General features: G+C 35.9%; 1 protein-coding gene across 1 annotated transcript in view; it reads right to left on the bottom strand.

Annotated features, from left to right (window-relative positions):
• Nucleotides 1–3,963: 3,963 nt before the first annotated feature.
• Nucleotides 3,964–20,849, bottom strand: part of LOC100367502 (phosphatidylinositol 4-kinase beta-like) — a 52,445-nt gene continuing 35,559 nt past the window's right edge. The window contains exons 5-14 of the mRNA XM_085507777.1: nucleotides 19,148–19,332; nucleotides 18,342–18,432; nucleotides 18,018–18,160; nucleotides 16,761–16,979; nucleotides 16,370–16,525; nucleotides 15,460–15,642; nucleotides 14,611–14,876; nucleotides 12,247–12,379; nucleotides 10,767–10,887; nucleotides 3,964–8,281 (exon numbers count right to left, since the gene is read on the bottom strand). Coding sequence (XP_085363903.1) covers nucleotides 8,100–8,281; nucleotides 10,767–10,887; nucleotides 12,247–12,379; nucleotides 14,611–14,876; nucleotides 15,460–15,642; nucleotides 16,370–16,525; nucleotides 16,761–16,979; nucleotides 18,018–18,160; nucleotides 18,342–18,432; nucleotides 19,148–19,332 — 1,679 coding nt within the window. The 3' untranslated portion in view covers nucleotides 3,964–8,099. The remainder of the gene's footprint in view (nucleotides 8,282–10,766; nucleotides 10,888–12,246; nucleotides 12,380–14,610; nucleotides 14,877–15,459; nucleotides 15,643–16,369; nucleotides 16,526–16,760; nucleotides 16,980–18,017; nucleotides 18,161–18,341; nucleotides 18,433–19,147; nucleotides 19,333–20,849) is intronic.

The raw sequence follows: 20,849 nt of genomic DNA, 5'->3' as shown, positions 1-20,849 counted from the left end.
AATTTAAAACAATAACATGTATTGATCGAAAGGTAATCCCGCTTTTGTTAGCCATACAAAGACAGTGATAAAAACGGAAGTCTGCAATAAGTTGCGAAGTCTTTCAAGGATGCAGAGCCGGGGTGCAGAGCCTCCAAATCCAAACAAAAATACTAGAGTAGCAATAATTTGCCCATTGCACGCAACGGCAACAATGTGACAAAACAAGTCACGGCGTACGTCGGGAAGATCAACCCCGATTTGCTGCACTCTGATTTTTTATCACTCAATCGCCGGTGACATTAATTACCCCAAAATTAAAAAAAAAACAAGTGAAATTAAGTCGCATTGGAAAGAAAAGTGTGAATAATTCAACAGCAGACGAGACGGGTTAAGAAAAAACGAACCCTGACCTCTGGAAATACCCCATTCATAGGATGCCTTAGTAGCGAAGAACGCCGCCCTAAGGCGACATAATGCACGTTGCAACCTTGTGACCGATGCATGCTGGGTTACAGGGGGGCTCTGATCGAGGTAACAAAGATGGCGGCGCAGAGTGCATGTTTTTCCGCGATGTTTAAAAACAACATCTCGTTGGCGATGTTGATGTATTGCCTATGATAACAGTCAATGAACCGTTTTAATAAACAATTTGTGTATTTTACACCAAAAAGTCAGATACCGATGATCGGAATAGCAGCAGTGAATACCTGTCCAACGCAATGCCGACAGCTGACAATGTTACGGTGATCGTAGCGTTACTCACAAGGTATATAGCAATGAAAAATCGCCGACTATTAGTGCCGAACTGCCATTGTAGAATTTTTTTCTAATTATTGATTTATTTCAACATATTTCGATATCTCGCCGACTTTATAAATTTAACCAAAAGATGTTTCCCCCCGACGTTATATGAACTGACAGTGACATGGGCACTAAAACTTGTACACAATGATGAACCAGTTACATCCATGGATAACATTATATTCACTGACTAGCTATAACACAAGTTTTTCAATTTGTTTTCCTTTTTATGCTGTTCTATTTCAAACTTTATTTGACTTGATACAAAAACATAAAATACAATGCAGTAAAATGATATAAAATTTATCAAATATAAAAATATCTTGTCTTAATTGTATTAATTAATTGTATTAGTAGATTGACCAAATTGGTTGGGAAAAACTGATTACTAGTATTATGCAAATATAATTATGCAAATTAGATGTATTGTTATGCAAATTGACCGTGATGCTTGACATGAAGTCTGGGGAGAACACTGAATCAGTATGAGGGAACCATAACGATGATAGAGGGCTCTGCAAATTAGCCGAGACTGCAAAAAATCGGTATGAGGGAATCATAATGATGATAGAGGGTGCTGCAAATTAGCCAAGACTGCAACAAATCTTATAAATGTAAAAAAATCGGCATGAGGGCACCATAACGATGATAGAGGGCGCTGCAGATTAGCCAAGACTGCTAATTCTGTCACCATTCTAACACTATTCTATTGAAGCAGATTGATCGAAGCAAAAGTATGTCAATAATATTTTATTGAAATAACTTCAGGTATACAGAAAAACAGCCATGAACATGATAACAATCAGTGGAATTAATAAGCAAATTATTTTAAAAATAATTGATCCAAAAAAATATCAGGTCTCTGAATAAACTCGCACATCTCAATCAAATATCATTGAAATCTAACATTGAACTACAAGATGTAAATGATTTTGTAGCTATTTCATATACAAATTAGCTAATTAAGTGCCGTAGTTTGGTCTAAAAAATATTACATTTAAGTTGAGAATGTTTTCTGTTCCCATAAAAAACAAGAGCTAATTCATAAACCTTAATTTCTTTGTTTGAGGGCGCACTCCAGATTCTAAGTTCTGAGGTTCTGGGTTCTGAGTTCTGAAAAGTCAACTCTATCGTACATGAATATACTTGCCGAGTGAAATGAAATAGAAAGTTCTAAGCAGTCACTTATTTTGACTAAATCTAATTTGCATATCACCAATGCAATAGTGTTTTTTGTATTTTCAAGGTCAATATGCAAATGAACATGGTATTGGCGATCCGCTTCATTACGATTGCCCTTAAAATCACTTTTGTGTGTCTGTGTGTGATTTCCAGTGTTTTCACGTATAAATTCTTCTGTTGTTTTTTTTTGGCTTGGCGTGTGTGTGTGTGTGTGTGTGTCCGTCTGTTCTGCTGATATCTCAAGAACCATACATCAGTTTTTGATGAAACTTGGTGCATAGATGCTCTGGGCCAATGCGCAGATTTGATTAGGTTTTGGTAAAAATCTATGCATATTAATTACCTAATTTGCATGATAATTAGCTGATTTTTAGCTGTTCCATGACTGTTCTACTGATATCTAAAGAACCACTCTTTGGATTTTGATGAAACTTGGCACACAGATGCTCCAAACTAATGCGCAGATTTGATTAGTTTTGGGTAAAAATCTGTGCAATATTAATTACCTAATTTGCATAATGATTAATCAATTTTCGGCTTTTCCGCTGATATCTCAAGTACTAATCATCACATTTCAATAAAACTTGTTACATAGATGTCATAGGACACTGCACAAACCTGATAGTTTTTAGGGTAATATCAGTATATATTAATTAGCTAATTTGCATAATTAATTAATTTTCAGCTTTTGATATTTCAAGTAGTAATCATCACATTTCAATGACACTTGGTACATAGATGTCATAGGACACTGCACAGACCTGATAGTTTCTAGGGTAATACGAGTACATATTAATTACCTAATTTGCATAATTAATTAATTTTCAGCTTTTGATATTTCAAGTAGTAATCATCACATTTCAATGACACTTGGAACATAGATGTCATAGGACATTGCACAGACCTGATAGTTTTTAGGGTAATATGAGTACATATTAATTTTCAGCTTTTGATATTTCAAGTAGTAATCCCATTTCAATGAAATTTGGTACATAGATGTCATAGGACACTGCACAGACCTGATAGTTTTTAGGGTAATACGAGTACATATTAATTACCTAATTAGCATAATTAATTTTCAGCTTTTGATATATCAAGTAGTAATCATCATATTTCAATGAGACTTGCTACATAGATCTAGGATTATGCAGACACCTGATTAGTTTTAATTGGATATTAATTACCTAATTTGCATAATGTTCCACTGATGTATAAAGAACCACAAATTGGATTTTAATGAAACTTTTAAAGAGAACTATGCAGAAACCCAATTAGTTTTTGGTAAATATTTATGCTTATTAATCACTTAACATAATTAATTAACACTGATATCTCAATTACTGATCATCACATTTGAATAAAATTTGGTACATAAATGCTCTAGGACAATAGACAGGCCTAATTAATATTAATTCTCTAATTAGCATAATAATTCATAATTTTTTTGTTCCGTTCATATTAGTTACCTGATTTACATAATTTTTAATGTGTCTTCAATACTCTCTGCACATGGGGAGTTCTTTCTAAGCTTTCTTTGATTTACGTCTATTTTCACTACTGAGAAAATTTACCCCAACGTTAAGGTAACTTTTCACCAGCAACGTAATGGTTTTTAATTCCTCTGAGATTTTTTTTGGCTTGGCTAACAGCTCCAAAACTGTGGCTGTATTATGCATATGAAAATAAATGTGGCGAAGAGAAAAGACCAATTGTTGACACAACACAGGGCCAGGATATTGCCTCCAATGATTAAGAGTGGATTGAAAATAACAAGATTCTTTTGTATAAACTGTGGGTATTTACGAACCAGCATACACACGTGGCAAAAAGGGGGAGGTTATATAAATGTATTTTTAATGCGAATTGTGATCAGACTGAACAGAAAAAACAGAGGGTCAGACAATGATTACTTAAATGGTAATCATTGTTAGACAAAGACCTAGTCTATATACAACTTTATTAGGTCATGCTTTGTCTATGGTAGTAAACACAACAGCATTTGTCTATTTACAATTTTATTTGACTTTCTACAAACTGATTTTGACATTAAAACTCACATTACAAAGGTCTATCAAATACCTATGTTACATACTGTGTAAATACAACATTCTAACTTAACTTTCTAAAATTTACCAATAGTATAATTCAGCACTAAGTGCTACCTACACAAGTCTAATAGGAATGTTGGATAGTGGTTTATACTACAGAACTAAAATCTATTCTAGTAAATTCTTTGTAAAATAAAGTAAATAATATATGGCTCATTTTCTGTAACATGGGGATGTTAATGGAAGTTTAACAAAAATATTTCTTAAATTTTATAAATATGTAACAATTTGAGATTTTCTTAAGAACCATGTAGATGAATAGCAGCAGAGTTTCATTCAGTCATAAAAATCCAGTGGAATTTATAGAAATGAAAGCAAAATGTCATGTATACATTTAAATCTACACAATTCAAGAAATTACAACTTACATTCTGCAGCAATCCCCCATCATGCATTCTAATAAGGTAGGAAGGACACTTGATCTAGAATTATGTCACTGACTGAAGGAGAAAAGCAAACATATGGGATTACTGTATTTGATTTATTGTCAGTAGAAGCACTAATCAAATAGCTGTGCATGTAAAACAGCAATTTGTATTCACAGGACTTTTTGTACACCAACATTTTTAACTTTGTTCCCATCTGCAGTCTGTATTTGTTTTTTTCCAATAATACAATGCGTGAAACAGCGTAAAATCATTCCGAAGTCGCACATTTGTATTAGAGATACCGAGAATAAAAAATGTCACCTCCTGTCTAGTAGTCTTACTTACCACAACACAGTTCCAGTGTTGAAGGTACATCGCTGTGGCAAAGATTAAAATTTTAACAGATTGGCTCAATCCTGCCATAATTTAGGTGGAAAATTTCACACATTTTAAGTATTTTTCTTTAAAAATGTTTTCATCCATATTAAATCATTAATGTTGTTGTTTGATACTGTAGACCAAATCAGAGTATGATATTGTCATAATCTATAAATATTGTATTCATTAGATGAAAAATCAAAACCACCAGTATACATGTCTATTATAGATTCAAACAAATACTCTGATGAATGCTGCAGCAACAACATTTTCAGTTTATGAGAAATCATAGTTGTATTTATCAATATACAATATCAAAAATTACATGTTGCCATCCATATTGCATTATTAATTCCTTTCTTAACTTTAGGCCAAGTAGTCACTCCCCCATCGACTACAGGTCTTGTTCAACATTTTTAGAAAAAATACATAAATAATTCTGCAGGTTTATTTTGTGAAATGTGACAAAACTCACTTGGCATTCAAAGTATTTGAAACCAATTTGGTTCATTCATTGACTGACAAACCTATAGAATAGAATATTCTAAAAAAAAAATCATGCAGCATTGTCAAATAGGCCAACCAGGCAAAGCTAATTTCAACCTATTATGTGAATAAAAAGTATACCTGCTTGTTTTCTGCTTTTCAAGACTAAAATTGGAATCATTCAATGTTTTTGTAAATTTTCCAATAAAATTCATCCAATAACAAGAGCATATGAATAATATAAGCGAGTAAATTCAAAATACAATTTGTTCTGCATTGCGTGCATTGCCATAAAAATACTCTCCCTCCCTCCTAAAAAAGTTGTTCATCAATTTTTCATTTACTCAGTTTTAGTAGATTTTAAATTTACTTAGTTTTTTGTAGCTAAAGAGTGAAAATAACAAGCTGAGAATATTTCAAACCCAGCAAAATTGATTGACGAGTACTAAAGAGATTCAATACAATTGACAAACTGTCTTAATGATCAAATCTCTCAATAAATTACACTGATGTATTTCAGTGATCTCTTGACAACAGAAGTAATCTGCACCTCAAGATGTAAATATACCAAGCATTTATGCTGGTCACATCAGTCATAGTTCTACTGGTCACATCAGTCATAGTTCTACTGGTCACATCAGTCATAGTTCTACTGGTCACATCAGTCATAGTTCTACTGGTCACATCAGTCATAGTTCTACTGGTCACATCAGTCATAGTTCTACTGGTCACATCAGTCATAGTTCTACTGGTCACATCAGTCATAGTTCTACTGGTCACATCAGTCATAGTTCTACTGGTCACATCAGTCATAGTTCTACTGGTCACATCAGTCATAGTTCTACTGGTCACATCAGTCATAGTTCTACTGGTCACATCAGTCATAGTTCTACTGGTCACATCAGTCATAGTTTTACTGGTCACATCAGTCATAGTTCTACTGGTCACATCAGTCATAGTTCTACTGGTCACATCAGTCATAGTTCTACTGGTCACATCAGTCATAGTTCTACTGGTCACATCAGTCATAGTTCTACTGGTCACATCAGTCATAGTTCTACTGGTCACATCAGTCATAGTTCTACTGGTCACATCAGTCATAGTTCTACTGGTCACATCAGTCATAGTTCTACTGGTCACATCAGTCATAGTTTTACTGGTCACATCAGTCATTTGTTTCAACTAAATGTAGAACACACTACCAGTTTTTATTCGATAACCCATTAGTGGACATGACCTGAGCAGTTGAAATATGGGAGATGCATGTAATGCTCACAATTTATTGTCTCCACCAATCCTGAATACACATCTAACTGACATCATAAAAAACTTGCATGTTTTGGGCACTGAAATTAAAAAGTAACTGTACATCTGAAAACAAAATGTCTGTGCCATCAAACATATCCATGTAATGTGCCAGGATTCAGACAATGCATTCCAAGCACGACAGCCTTTCCCGCACACTAATCTAACAATTACTAATATATTATTATGTAAATGATAATAAAAGTAAAATTCTGGCATATCACCCAGTCAGGATAAAAATAACTTGTTTCCATATCTGGGGTTAGATTGAAGAGGCAAGTCTATTCTACAATATGCTGTACAAATCCACTTCAGTTGTATGTGTAATAATTAGCGTTAATGGTATTACTTCTTTTTCTAGGTAAAGAAATGCAAGAAATGGTCACACCCATGAAACATGTCTGAAAAAACTATCACTGATAATGTTTAATGCCTCTGTCTAAAAACATTGTTGCATTTGTCTAAATTTGAAAGAAAGTTTTTTCTGTCATCCCAGAATGCATTTGATTTATACTGGATGTAATAAGGATGTCGGTAATAACGATGCAACAGGTTATTTTGTGAGTGATTAGGACGGAAATAACAAATTGTGGAATATCAGAAAAAAAGGTGTAAAACGGGTAGACTTATTCAGAATTATATGCTTATGTTTAAAAATGTAATGTCACATTTTAGTGTTTGTATGAATCCAGCAACATCTGCCTTCAAAATAAATTTTAATCAAGATGAAGTTACAAAAAATGCCCCCAAAATTATCAAATTACAAGGTACTCATGATGTTTCTTTAAATTCTAATACCTGTTAGAATTGTGAGTATTTTTACATGCATTGTGTATGTTGCACGTGACCCAAATCAAGCATTAGGCAGCATTGTAACTTGGCACTTTAACATTGCTTGCTGACACCACTTCAGTTTCGCTATCGATGGAGTCTTTTAGCAGCCAATGAGTTAAAGTTCGAAATGGATCCCACAACACGTGTAAAATATATTGATTACTCAAAATTTGGAAGTACTGGTTCGCTGCACAATGAAAGTGATGCTTTAACATATTGTTAATCACTCTCATTTCGTGACTTAGCAGATATTGCTAAATCTTTTTATCAGCAAAAATTAAGCAATCAACAGTACCTTAACAATTATGCAGAATGTGACACTACAATTTTAAACAGACATTATCCACCAATGTTGGTTAAATCAGTAATCGAGGCGATTCATCAACTCCATAGGAGGTGCTCAAATATCAAACTCTCACCTGCCACATTAATAATAAAATTATATAATAGATATTTTTTGGCTAATGCTTGTAAGCACCTGGGAATGGCCTACTTAAACCTTATATTTAAATTATCATATATCTTTCTATTGTTTAAACCATTTCTTGATCTTTTGCACAATAAGTCACTGTTCAGTTATTTGCATCTATCTCCAAAGCTTCTATTTGAATGCCTTGCATTGAGTCCAGATGACACCACTCATGAAGAAGTATTTTCAGAGAATCCCGTTTGTGAGGTACTGAAACCCGTCGTATATTTTGGTAGTTAGAGAATGCATGCTGGATTCTACCATGTTTTCTACAAGTAACTGGAGCTGTTCTTCCGGCATGCTCATGTGGAATCTTTCCTTCAATACACGTACGGTACTAGCACCTTGTTTGAAACAAGGCAGTTGGGCTGCAACAAATATACAACAAATCATGCCATGATACTTTCAAGATATAAATCATGAATACAATGTAATTAAGGACGTTCAGTACAGTTTCATTTTTGTCATGTGTGATGAATATGTCGCAGAATTCCCTGTATTTTGAATTTAGGCTTTTACCAGGGTGAGCATAATATAAAAATGTTTTATTTTTTTGAGATTTCTTTTTATGAATTTGCACAAAATGATAGAAAATCTGTTTTCAGTACACATTCAAATATACCTGATGATTGTTACAGTTGCTATGTCACAAGATCTTCAAAGAGAACGTAGAAATGATTTAATTCTATTTCGCATGTATCACCAATAGTGTGGTGCTAACTATACCATTTTATTAAAGGATAGTGACCAATTATTTTTATTTGTAGAAAATACTGTTCCCTTATTAAAACCCAAGTTTTAAAAATGTTTACAATTACAAAGTTTTTAAATTGTAATATTTTATCTTTTCCAAAAGACCCTGCATATTAAGTGAGTAAATATAAACATGTGTTGTTTTTCAAAAACAAATGTCAATGACTTTTGGTGTTTTATCTCCTAATATTCCAAAAGATAGAAAATTCGCAGTGTGTTTTGAAACAGTACTGATCATCACCTTTCACCACCAGTTCCCCCTTTTTATCACAGTACTGATCATCACCTTTCACCACCAGTTCCCCCTTTTTATCACAGTACTGATCATCACCTTTCACCACCAGTTCCCCCTTTTTATCACAGTACTGATCATCACCTTTCATCACCAGTTCCCCCTTTTTATCACAGTACTGATCATCACCTTTCATCACCAGTTCCCCCTTTTTATCACAGTACTGATCATCACCTTTCATCACCAGTTCCCCCTTTTTATCACAGTACTGATCATCACCTTTCATCACCAGTTCCCCCTTTTTATCACAGTACTGATCATCACCTTTCATCACCAGTTCCCCCTTTTTATCACAGTACTGATCATCACCTTTCATCACCAGTTCCCCCTTTTTATCACAGTACTGATCATCACCTTTCATCACCAGTTCCCCCTTTTTATCACAGTACTGATCATCACCTTTCATCACCAGTTCCCCCTTTTTATCACAGTACTGATCATCACCTTTCATCACCAGTTCCCCCTTTTTATCACAGTACTGATCATCACCTTTCACCACCAGTTCCCCCTTTCATCACCAGTTCCCCCTTCCATCACCAGTTCCCCCTTTCACCACCAGTTCCCCCTTTCATCACCAGTTCCCCCTTTCACCACCAGTTCCCCCTTTCACCACCAGTTCCCCCTTTCACCACCAGTTCCCCCTTTCATCACCAGTTCCCCCTTTCACCACCAGTTCCCCCTTTCATCACCAGTTCCCCCTTTCACCACCAGTTCCCCCTTTCACCACCAGTTCCCCCTTTCACCACCAGTTCCCCCTTTCACCACCAGTTCCCCCTTTCACCACCAGTTCCCCCTTTCACCACCAGTTCCCCCTTTCACCACCAGTTCCCCCTTTCACCACCAGTTCCCCCTTTCACCACCAGTTCCCCCTTTCACCACCAGTTCCCCCTTTCACCACCAGTTCCCCCTTTCATCACCAGTTCCCCCTTTCACCACCAGTTCCCCCTTTCACCACCAGTTCCCCCTTTCATCACCAGTTCCCCCTTTCACCACCAGTTCCCCCTTTCACCACCAGTTCCCCCTTTCACCACCAGTTCCCCCTTTCATCACCAGTTCCCCCTTTCACCACCAGTTCCCCTTTTCACCACCAGTTCCCCCTTTCACCACCAGTTCCCCCTTTCACCACCAGTTCCCCCTTTCACCACCAGTTCCCCCTTTCACCACCAGTTCCCCCTTTCACCACCAGTTCCCCCTTTCATCACCAGTTCCCCCTTTCACCACCAGTTCCCCCTTTCATCACCAGTTCCCCCTTTCATCACCAGTTCCCCCTTTCACCACCAGTTCCCCCTTTCACCACCAGTTCCCCCTTTCACCACCAGTTCCCCCTTTCACCACCAGTTCCCCCTTTCACCACCAGTTCCCCCTTTCACCACCAGTTCCCCCTTTCACCACCAGTTCCCCCTTTCACCACCAGTTCCCCCTTTCACCACCAGTTCCCCCTTTCACCACCAGTTCCCCCTTTCACCACCAGTTCCCCCTTTCACCACCAGTTCCCCCTTTCACCACCAGTTCCCCCTTTCACCACCAGTTCCCCTTTTTATCACAGATTCACAAAATAGCTCAATTATAGTTTACTTTTCTTCAGAAGATTGTGACAAAAACAAACAATTTACTAAAATTTTGTCTGTTGGCTCTAAAATTAAGGCTCATTTCCAGAAATACTGAAGAAAGTGCTGAAAAATTTGGGCTAGAAAGTTTTGTGGTGAAAGTCTTATTTTTACTAGTTATTCAATAGTTTACTCTCATTGCTGGCAGCAACAATATTAATTGTCAATACAGTAAATTATATCAATTATTTTAAAAATTACCTGTTTGCATGATTTCTACAACTGTAATCACTTTATCCATGTGTTTTCTGGCAGCAATGAAACCTTGTAACATCAGGATTTTGAAATATTCAAACATATCACTACCAAGCCCACCCATAACCTATTAAAAAATAAATTCAACAGTTAGTCAACGAGACTTTACACAATGCTGGATCATGCTGGCCATATAACTAATTTCCACACAACACAAGCATCAAGTTCATAAAGTTTTCTATAGAGGTATGAATAGTAATTAATTTACAGATGATTATTGGCAATTATGTCGAGTTGAGTATGCTACGTACTGTAGAAACTCTCAGGATAAGAAAGCAGCATTTTAAACCATGCCTTGCTGGAGCTAAAAACTCTCCTGAACACAGTAATGCAAGCAATCAGAAATATTTAAAAAAGATATCGCTTGGGAGAGTGGTAGTTATAACTTTTGCAAAATGATTTTGGCAACTTAGGTGAATCATAGACCCTTTTAGAGGGTCTATGGGTGAATGCCATGATCACTCACCCATGATCTGCATTTGGTAACGTGGACAGCAATGAATTACAAATCATTAAACCTGTTTGTATTACAGACACAAATGGCATTGTTCCTGTTTGTATTACAGACACAAATGGCATTGTTTCTGTTTGTATTACAGACACAAAATATGTACATGGCCTAATACGTGATGTATTTGTGGAATTTAAACTTGATTGGTTAAGGCATGTATGAGATACGACTCTCACTGGGACTGCATTCATTTGAACAGGATGACAACCAGCAGCCATTTTTTAATTGATGGTGACAAAAATGCACACGCGTTTGTCTGATAGGATTTCTGTTGTATGTGTGAATTTTGAACATGACTGGTTCAGGCATATCAGATATATGGACCCAAAAGTGCATTCTTTAAACCAAAATGGTGGCCAGTTGGCCATTTTGAACCTGATCCGCAAAAAAAATGACGTCTATTTATGTTCAATGTGTGCACCAAGTTTGAACAAAACCTGTCCATGCGCTGCACAACTGAAATTTATTTTGGAAGAGTGAAAATGTGCAATTTTTGGCCTTAAAATGACTTACCATTTGGTTATTTTAAATTGGATTTTAAAACAAAAGCTTGTATATATGACTGATGTAATGTCTAATGTATGTGTGAAGTTTGAACTTGATCGGACCAGTCATGTTGGATATATAGATCTGGAACTGCATTCTCCAACACAAAATGGCCACTTTGACAAGATTCAAAAATATAATGATGTGCATCAAGATCCCATCATGTTCAACATATGTACCAAGCTTGGTCATTTTTTTGGCCTTAAAATGGCTGTCATTTGGCTACCTTGAGATTACGAAGGAAATGCATGTTCATATGTATGTGTGAATTAATCGATTCAAGCATGTGTGAGATTCGGCTGAATGGACGCAAGCACAGATGCACGCATGAAGATCAATTCATAAGTTTCCAGATGTTTTAAAACCTACCTCAACAAATTCATGAGTTAGCTTAAAATGAGAGCTCTCAAATCCTAAATTGCGAGGTGAATTTGATAAAATAAAACCAAAGTCTATGTGTATAATATGACCTTCTGAATCCAACAGGATATTACCATTATGTCTGCAAAACAACAAATATGTTATGAACAAAGGGAATTTGGTTGCGACATGCAGATATGCTGACACACACGAAAAAATGCTATTTCATGGTTTCATGAGACACTAGCTTCACGATTTTACACAATGAACCAATGAACACTGTTATGGGATTTATTACAAACTTTCTCAAAAATTATGAGTAGGCTTCCAACTTAAAGTGCCTGTGCAATGCCCACCCTCGCGTTTCCCATTTTAGATCTGTGTCCCACTGAAATGGGCAGTTATTGATTTTTTTGCTGAAAATGATTACTCGTATCCAAGTAAATTTGGGATATTTCTCGTGTTGTAGCCACGCCCACCTATCCTGAAACGGTCGACGATTTCCGGATTTCTGACTCTCGCCGAAAGTGCGCGACCAAATGCCAAAATGTGAGAGGAAGTCATACCCTGAGCCGTAATAACACTGGTCATTCAGTATACTTTTAAACGATATACATTTTTCGGTCGGCGTTTTTTTTTTTCCCTTTTTTTTTATCTATTTTTTTTTTTTTTTTTTGAGAGAGAGTTTTTAGATGTTGTGTTACGGGCAGTTGCAGTGAAACGTATAGTCATAGTGTAAGTATTCACACGTTTCTAATCGATCCGAAAGTGCGACATCAGTGGACGAAAGCCACTTAACCTCAGCTTCTTTTTTTTTGGAAAAACTGTCCTCGTCCATGGAAAAAACAACTAGGTTTAAACGCAGACAACTTAAACCTGGCGCAACACTTTTGAAAGAAAAAGATTCCGGACCATGATCAGCGAGGCGGATTTCAGAAGAAAGAGAGAGACGGCAAGTGTTTCAAGAGAGATTTAGTCCCTGTTAAGTAAAGAGTAACAATAATTTTGACAGTGACATGAAAACGAAGCGTCGGACAAACAGGAAATTACACAGCCCTTACACACTGCTAATTGTTTTCATTTTCGAAGGCTAAAAAGTTTCTGAATTGTTTGGTGATTGGTGTTGAATGTCGAATTCAGACCTCTGTTCTTTTTTTACCTCCATGCTTGCAGCTTGATCTGTGTAATAATTCATGAAATAAGAATCCGGGCTTGGTCAATGTGTTTCCACTAAGTAAAGTTTTGATATGATGTTATAATTATGACAATCACTCCATGGATCACGCTAACTCGAATCCACTCTGAATTTATCTGTATGTGTGTCGATCTCGTTTATTTTTGTTATCCAATTAAACGCCACTTAACGCACTTGCCCTCGTCGTGACCCGACGTGTTCACCTATTTCAACAAAATTTCACTTTATTTCCACGCGGCTGTCATTTATTTAGTAACTGATTTGTCATTTCTTAATTATTTTATAGTGATCACTATAGTCTAATGTTTAGAATGTCAAAATATGTTCTCTTTTATTTTAATTTTAAAAGTTTTACTCAGACGATCGATGAAATAAAACAGTGTAGTGACGTGCCTAGTAACCTATTTTGTACAAACGTGTGCCTGTGACGATCACGATGACCAGCTACACCAGAACGGACATATTTCGCATCTAACTCAACCCCATGCAACAAAAATTGATACCATATGTTCATTATGGTCCATTCCTCCTCGACGAACAAGTACATAAGTGAAAATTTAGTCAAAGAGGAGAAAACTGCACAAGAAATTTGCCTTATTTACACGTATCGGCAATGCAAGCTGCCATGCGACTTCCCCATCTGACGTCACAAGGGGAATTTCTGTATGCAAATAAGAAGCTAATGAGGAGCCTCGTTTTAAAATACACAAAAATAAAGTTGCCGTAGATTGAGTTTAAAACACATTTTTTCACTTAAAAAAATAATTCATGCTTAGAAACATAAAAATTAATAATATTTATGTATCAATGGATAATTTTAGACATGAAAATAGCCATTTCACAGGCACTTTAATGAAATTTAAACAGACACAGACACACTAAAAACATATTACTGAAAATGCATTAACTATTCACAAAGTTTTAATTTCGCTATTTTCACTGATAGGAGAAATCTAAATCCAGGTGAATAAATAAAGTAACAATAGAGATCATTGCTTTAATAGCTAATTCATGAACTTAAAACTGGTAAATATTCTCAGTATATCCATGGACCTACTATGGTAGGTCTATAGTATATCAAAGTAGTGAAATTAAATGGTTTTACATTGACATAACTTGAAAGTCATGATAGATGAATGAATGGTAAGACAGAAGTGTTTGTAAGTTACATAACTCACCTATCTTTAACCTGCATAAAATAGCACACCAAACAGTAAGCAGCACAACTTTGAACAAAGTTCCTCTGTGCAGTCAAAAACTCTTCTGTATTCTCACCACCAAATTCTTTGTGAAAATAGTGCAACAGAGACATTTGGCAGTGTTTCTTAACTTGGTGTAGTGATACTGTGTTTATAATGGGTTCAATCATACCACTGTCGTTTGATGTCACAACGATATGAAAAGGTCGTACCCACAGCGGGATGTGTTCCTGTGCCCATATTGACTGTAACCAGAAAAAAGCAGGAAACTGTTTATTTTCTTTATCAGTACATGCTGTCACATACATGTGTTATGTACAAGCATCTGTAAATGTCAGTTATTGTGAATTTGATATCTGATGCAAATAAGGATTTGTCTTGGTTGATCCAAAATCAGACATTGTTCATAACATACTGTAAAATACTTTATTTTCGCTTGGAATTAATTTTTGCTCTTTTCAGTGAAAATAGAATCAAGCGAATATATCCCCCCCCCCCCTATATTTTACATGCAACTTCATGTTGTTAGTCACTGGGTTTTCTTTTACTTGAAACGCAATAGACTTGTGTGTGTAGCTTTGTTTATTGACAAATTTCAGACACTTTCAAACTGGCTGCTTTTATGAGAAGGTAGAAAGCCAGACAAATCTGTGTTTTATTTACATCCATTTTGTAGGAGTTTGAGCTGGCCAACATGTGTTTTTTCTGGCCAGAATTCTATAACATACATGCGGTTTCACCGAATTAAAACAATATTTTGATCTTTGTAACCTGTTGTTGTTGCTATGGAGTTCAAATTAGTCAAGGAGAAACTAGAAATACACTCACTTGTAATTGCTTGAGAATTTGGAAAGCTAATAATTCTTGTCGTAGATCATCACCACATTTAATGATTACGGCCAATAAATGCCAGTTTGGAAGATGTCCATATGGTGACTGTTCCTGGATCCGCCGCTTCTTTTCCTCAAATGGCTCTTTTAATGCTGCAGCCGAGGGATCATCAGGGTCCCTCTGAATTCAAAACAAATGACTTAAAGCAGGAGGGTCATCACCTGTGCACACTCGGGAATTGAGTCCCAAGCAATGTTAACACCACATGCTAAAAATGCAAAGGCTCATGGGTAGACACTTGTTTGTAAACAATGACATGCTATGGCTATCTGACGCATGCGCAGGTGACGACTCCCCTGCTTTAAAAACTCTCAAATTAGAACTTTGTCACACATTCATTCCTGGGTACTGCTTATTTGGAATAATATTTTGACATTTTATCTGTCAATTCTACAGTTTCTTAATATGTAAATTATCTCATGAGAAAAGGTTCTAAGAAAAGACATTCGCATTGAAACAAAAACAGAATATAACAAACTTTAAAGATTCAATTGGGCCATAGTTCTTCATGACAACACAAAGTACAGAATCAATTGTCTTCCTAGTATTTATAAAATCATGTTATATCAAAACAAAGTAACTTTTATATTGTATTACCCATAGAAATTTCAAGTCACAAAGAACAAGTATTCAATACAATGAGAATAAACTCGGAAGTAAAACCCACACTCTAATAATACCATACAATTTTTACCATGACAAACATTTCAACACAGAATGGCACTGGATGAAACTTAGTCTTTCAATTAGATAGCTGAAAAAAAAAAACATTTCCAATATGTTTTTCCAATCTCTTAGGAACTAAAGAAAAACCCCATGACGTGACGTGACAGCTGCCCTAAGTTACCTTGAATGATTTACTTGGCTCTGTTAGATGTTCAGACAATCGTCTTCTGATATCACCAGCGGCGATATACACAGGTTCTTTATCACTAGTAGAGCTATCATGTGAAATCATGGAAACGCTATCACTAGATATGGACTTCTGATAGGAAGGATATTGCTGAAGAATAGAACAACAGATAACAGCTTGATTGAGAGGTTATCATGAGAATACCGCAAAGGATGCACGGTAGCAGTACTGTGATAATATCAACCGTGGTGATTCCAAACTGTCATTTACATTCTGAGATGAAATCATGTGATAAAGTGCAGCTGCAATCATGTAAACAAAGTAAAAAAATTGAATGTAACAACAAATTCAGTTGACATACACTGTACAGTTATCTACAACATACCTGTAATATCATGTCATCATCCTGAGACCAACAGTCTTCTTCCGGATCAAACTTAGGATGGACAGTAAAACTACCAGGTGGTGTATCACTTAGATGACAGTCAGACAGATTTTCTTCTGATCGGGTAAATCGTAGGGTATTCTCTAATAATTTTGTTGGCAGCGGTGATGTATTCTTGTTCTCGCATTCTAATACTTCAACATACATTAAGTACGGCGCCTGCGTAGACAGATAAAAATTGCATACATAACAATAAATAGATAAAAATAAATTTGAAAAATGTTACATTAAGCTGTCATGATTTGAAAATTTGATGTTGATTGTCGGGAGACATTTCACTGTAGTCACTCTGATACTGACACTGGAAAAATAAAATAAAAAAAGTCAGTTTTTCAATAATGCAAATCATGTTCGCTGTAACATGTACAACAACAATTTTGCTTACTATTGTCATTTCATGTGTAGCTTGGTAAAAAAAAAAGTTATTAGACACTTTGCGTGTTTCAGGTGTGCAGCTTAAAAGCTGATTAAAAAGTCATTCCCTTAACACATACAAATCTCTTCAGTGACATTTCACTAATTAGTAAATGATTCAAGTCATGAAGCATCACAGTCATCACTACACATTGTGTTCAATATAGCCGCATGTGATGAATACAATATTCACTATTCAAAATACATTTCCATTGACATCAATAATTGCATATTTTATATGCTGAATTTTGACCATCGACTTCTAGTCATTTACATTAGTGCATGCACCTTTAATATAATACTTTATTACCTCCGTGTAAAAAGATTTATATAAGATATGTACAGCAAAAAAGATTTAAAATAATAACAAAAATATATGTAAAAATATTATAAAAAACAAAAACAAAAGAGTGTAACTAGTTTAAATGTTAAATAAATCTTTGTGTTGTGTAAATATAATTGGCAAGTTCTTTAATTATGTTAGAATCTTTGCTTGAGAGTATAATGTGAATTGTACATGTTTATTTTTGGATGAAAGTAGTATCATAAATTTAAGGATGAAGTTTTCCCTGTGTGTGTTATATTTTGGGCATTTCAAAAGAAAATGATCTTCAATTGAATTTGTGTCAGTTATAATTTTCCTATAAATTTCTTAGGCAATGAATAAAAAAAAAAATTTTATACTAATTGTAAACACAGACACACAGAAAGGCAGATATGTCCATGATGTAACCTGACAAAAATATCAGGAGACACAGAATTAACTATCTAATGCAAGCTCACCTTATCTTTTGAGTTGAGAACCACAGCAGCATTTGGTGTTAAACGCACTATGTGATGGTTTGCTGGGATACAATCAAATGGTAACCATATACGGGCAGGTAGATTCAAATTTAACATAGCTAACTCAGCAAACAGTCTGTTGGCTGTATAGTAAAAGAACACAACAACTTTAATTTCAATGTGAAACACTGCAAATGATGCAGATCATACTGTAGTAAGCTGATCTATGAGGTTTTTTGATTGATTGACTAGCAAGTCACCATAGTAAGCTGCACTCTGATTGGTAATTTGATATTTAAGCTGCTCTTTGATTGGGTGACTTACTTCTTGCTTCTCTGGTTGGTAATCCTTGAAGTCTCATGCCAATTGCCATTAGAGACTTGATAAATTCCGACTCAGATTGTAGTCTGGGAGCCTACACGTACAATTAAAAAACAACCTTATATTATTATCCAGGTACAGGTATTTAGTCCACCATATTCTCCTGACATGCAAAATGTTGCTAATACACAGCAAAATAAAAGGTTAATGCAATAACTGGTGAAAGATAATTAAAACTACATGAGAATGTTTTTGTATCCAACTTGAGTGGGACAAATAGGTGATGCAAAAATCAAACGATTTGATTTTGAACTCGAATTTCTTTATTTCATAGCTCACATCGAAAGGCCAATCTTTGACAGGGGAATATTGCATTTGAATACCTTTACTTTATCGAAATTGACCATCATCAAATGTGTACAGCATATTAATAAGTGTGGAATTATCCCCCCAAAATACTTTCGTATTTGTTGAATCCCATGTGAAGCTAGACACCACTATGACCTTTGTTTGTTCTGTTTCTACGTTCAATTTCACGCATCACGCGGGATCTCACAGTGAACAGAAAATGGTCTATTGCGTGTCATCTGTATAATGACATGTTTCCAAGCTACTGACTATGCACGAGCATAGCCCAGTACATTCCTAGCAAAGTTACATTCCTCCAGTATTGTAGTTCATTTCCTTCTTCATTCATTTAATACAACATGCTCATTTTGTTTAAACAAATATATACATGTACCCTGTTGAGTTGGAAACAATTTGGGAAGTAAAAAAAAATAACAATGATCAATGAGGGTTTGACTTACATTACAAATGCACTCTTGCTGAGGTCTTCCAGCTAAATCTTTCAACACACTGGCTGAGCTGTCAAAACATTCACAGCCCGAATGGAATGCTCTGCCTGATGTCAAGTCACCGATGGCTAACTTAGATGTACTGGCAGCTCGTTTTAACGTCACAGCAGCAGTAATACTGTTATTAGTTGTGATGGCTGCAAAAAAAAGTTATATTTCAAACAAATACATAACTGTACACCAGCATTTATTGGTCAATTGTGTGTAAGGGAAGATTAGGAAATCAAACTCGCGGTTTACCGCGGTCATTACCGCGGTGGTGGTGGGTGCTCGCCGGTCGACCGCATTTTATGCAAATTTATGCATAGATTCCATGACCCCGGTTTACCGCGGTCGTGTGCGGTAGGCTCGCATGGCAATTTACACCCTATTGTTAAGACTATGAATGGACACAATAGACTGGGAAACTAAAGGTTACTTGCCGCCAAGTTCAAATAATAAAAATCGAGTGGTACCAGAAGATTGGAAAAATCGTCTCTATTAGTTCGCAGAAGAACACTATTTTATTTTCACGAGTCTTAGTATAACATCGCAAAGCAACCCAGAATAATGTAGACCCCACATAATGTAAAATATTATCACATTATTTTGAATTTACATCATGTATAGTCTCAGGATTTATTTTAAAAGATTAATGTTTCGCGTATACCAATATAATCGGGCGAAGTATAAATTCCAAGTGTAAAACACTCGATGAGAGGCCGCAGTTTACGTTACCTCGAGACCATGCACTAAGTAGGAAAAGCAAGCCGAAGTCGAAGAGGGAGTGTCACACACTTGGTGCTACAATATATACTACAACAACTGGGTGATCAGCGAAAAAAATAGCGCACTTCTTGGCGAAACTGACTAATCTATTAAACCTTGGCCCAAGTTTAACCCCAAGTCACGCGCTGAACAAGTGGGTTGTTACCTTGGTGACCATACGCGCTCCGCGCGTTGACCTTTTTATCATGCACATCCCATTACGCAAATTTTTACTGGCTCTGCGTTGCCTACGTAAAATTTTTTACCGTTCTGGTTGTGAATATTTCAACATTGCCGACGTGATAATGCGTTGCCTTCGTAATAATTACGCAAACTTGTTTTTCATTGTTTACGTACGGCTGTGAATATTTCAACTTTGCCGACTTGATAATGCGTTGGCTTCATAATAATTGCGCAAACTTGTTTTCCATTGTTTACGTACTGGTTGTGAATATTTCAACTTTGCCGACTTGATAATGTGTTGCCTTTGCAATAATTACGCAAACTTATTTTTTATACCCCTGTCGACACCTCGAGTCAGGCTGCTATCACCCTTTCTATTTCAGTAATTGACGGTCTGTAGGTGTTAAGTTCTCACCTCCAACTGATTGAGCGGGCAATTAAATACGCGATAATACCAGACTTAGTTTTTCTACTTTAAAACTGACGGCAAAACACAATACAATCGTACGGAGCCATCGAAACCTCGACTTACTGCCTCAGAGACGGGGCCACTGAATAACTGTTGTTGATAATGATATTGTAAACAAACACGCACACACAAAACATTAAAGCCAGAAAAGTCAAGTCAAGAAACAACATTTCAAATAATAATAATTATGGTTTGACATCTATATCATTTTTAAATAAACTAAATTTCATGTAAATAAAATCCATGCGTTACAAT

This window comes from Saccoglossus kowalevskii, chromosome 14, assembly GCF_978046115.1.
Source record: "Saccoglossus kowalevskii chromosome 14, keSacKowa6.1, whole genome shotgun sequence".
NCBI classification, from domain to species: domain Eukaryota; kingdom Metazoa; phylum Hemichordata; class Enteropneusta; family Harrimaniidae; genus Saccoglossus; species Saccoglossus kowalevskii.
This window is presented reverse-complemented; position numbering and strand designations above follow the sequence as displayed.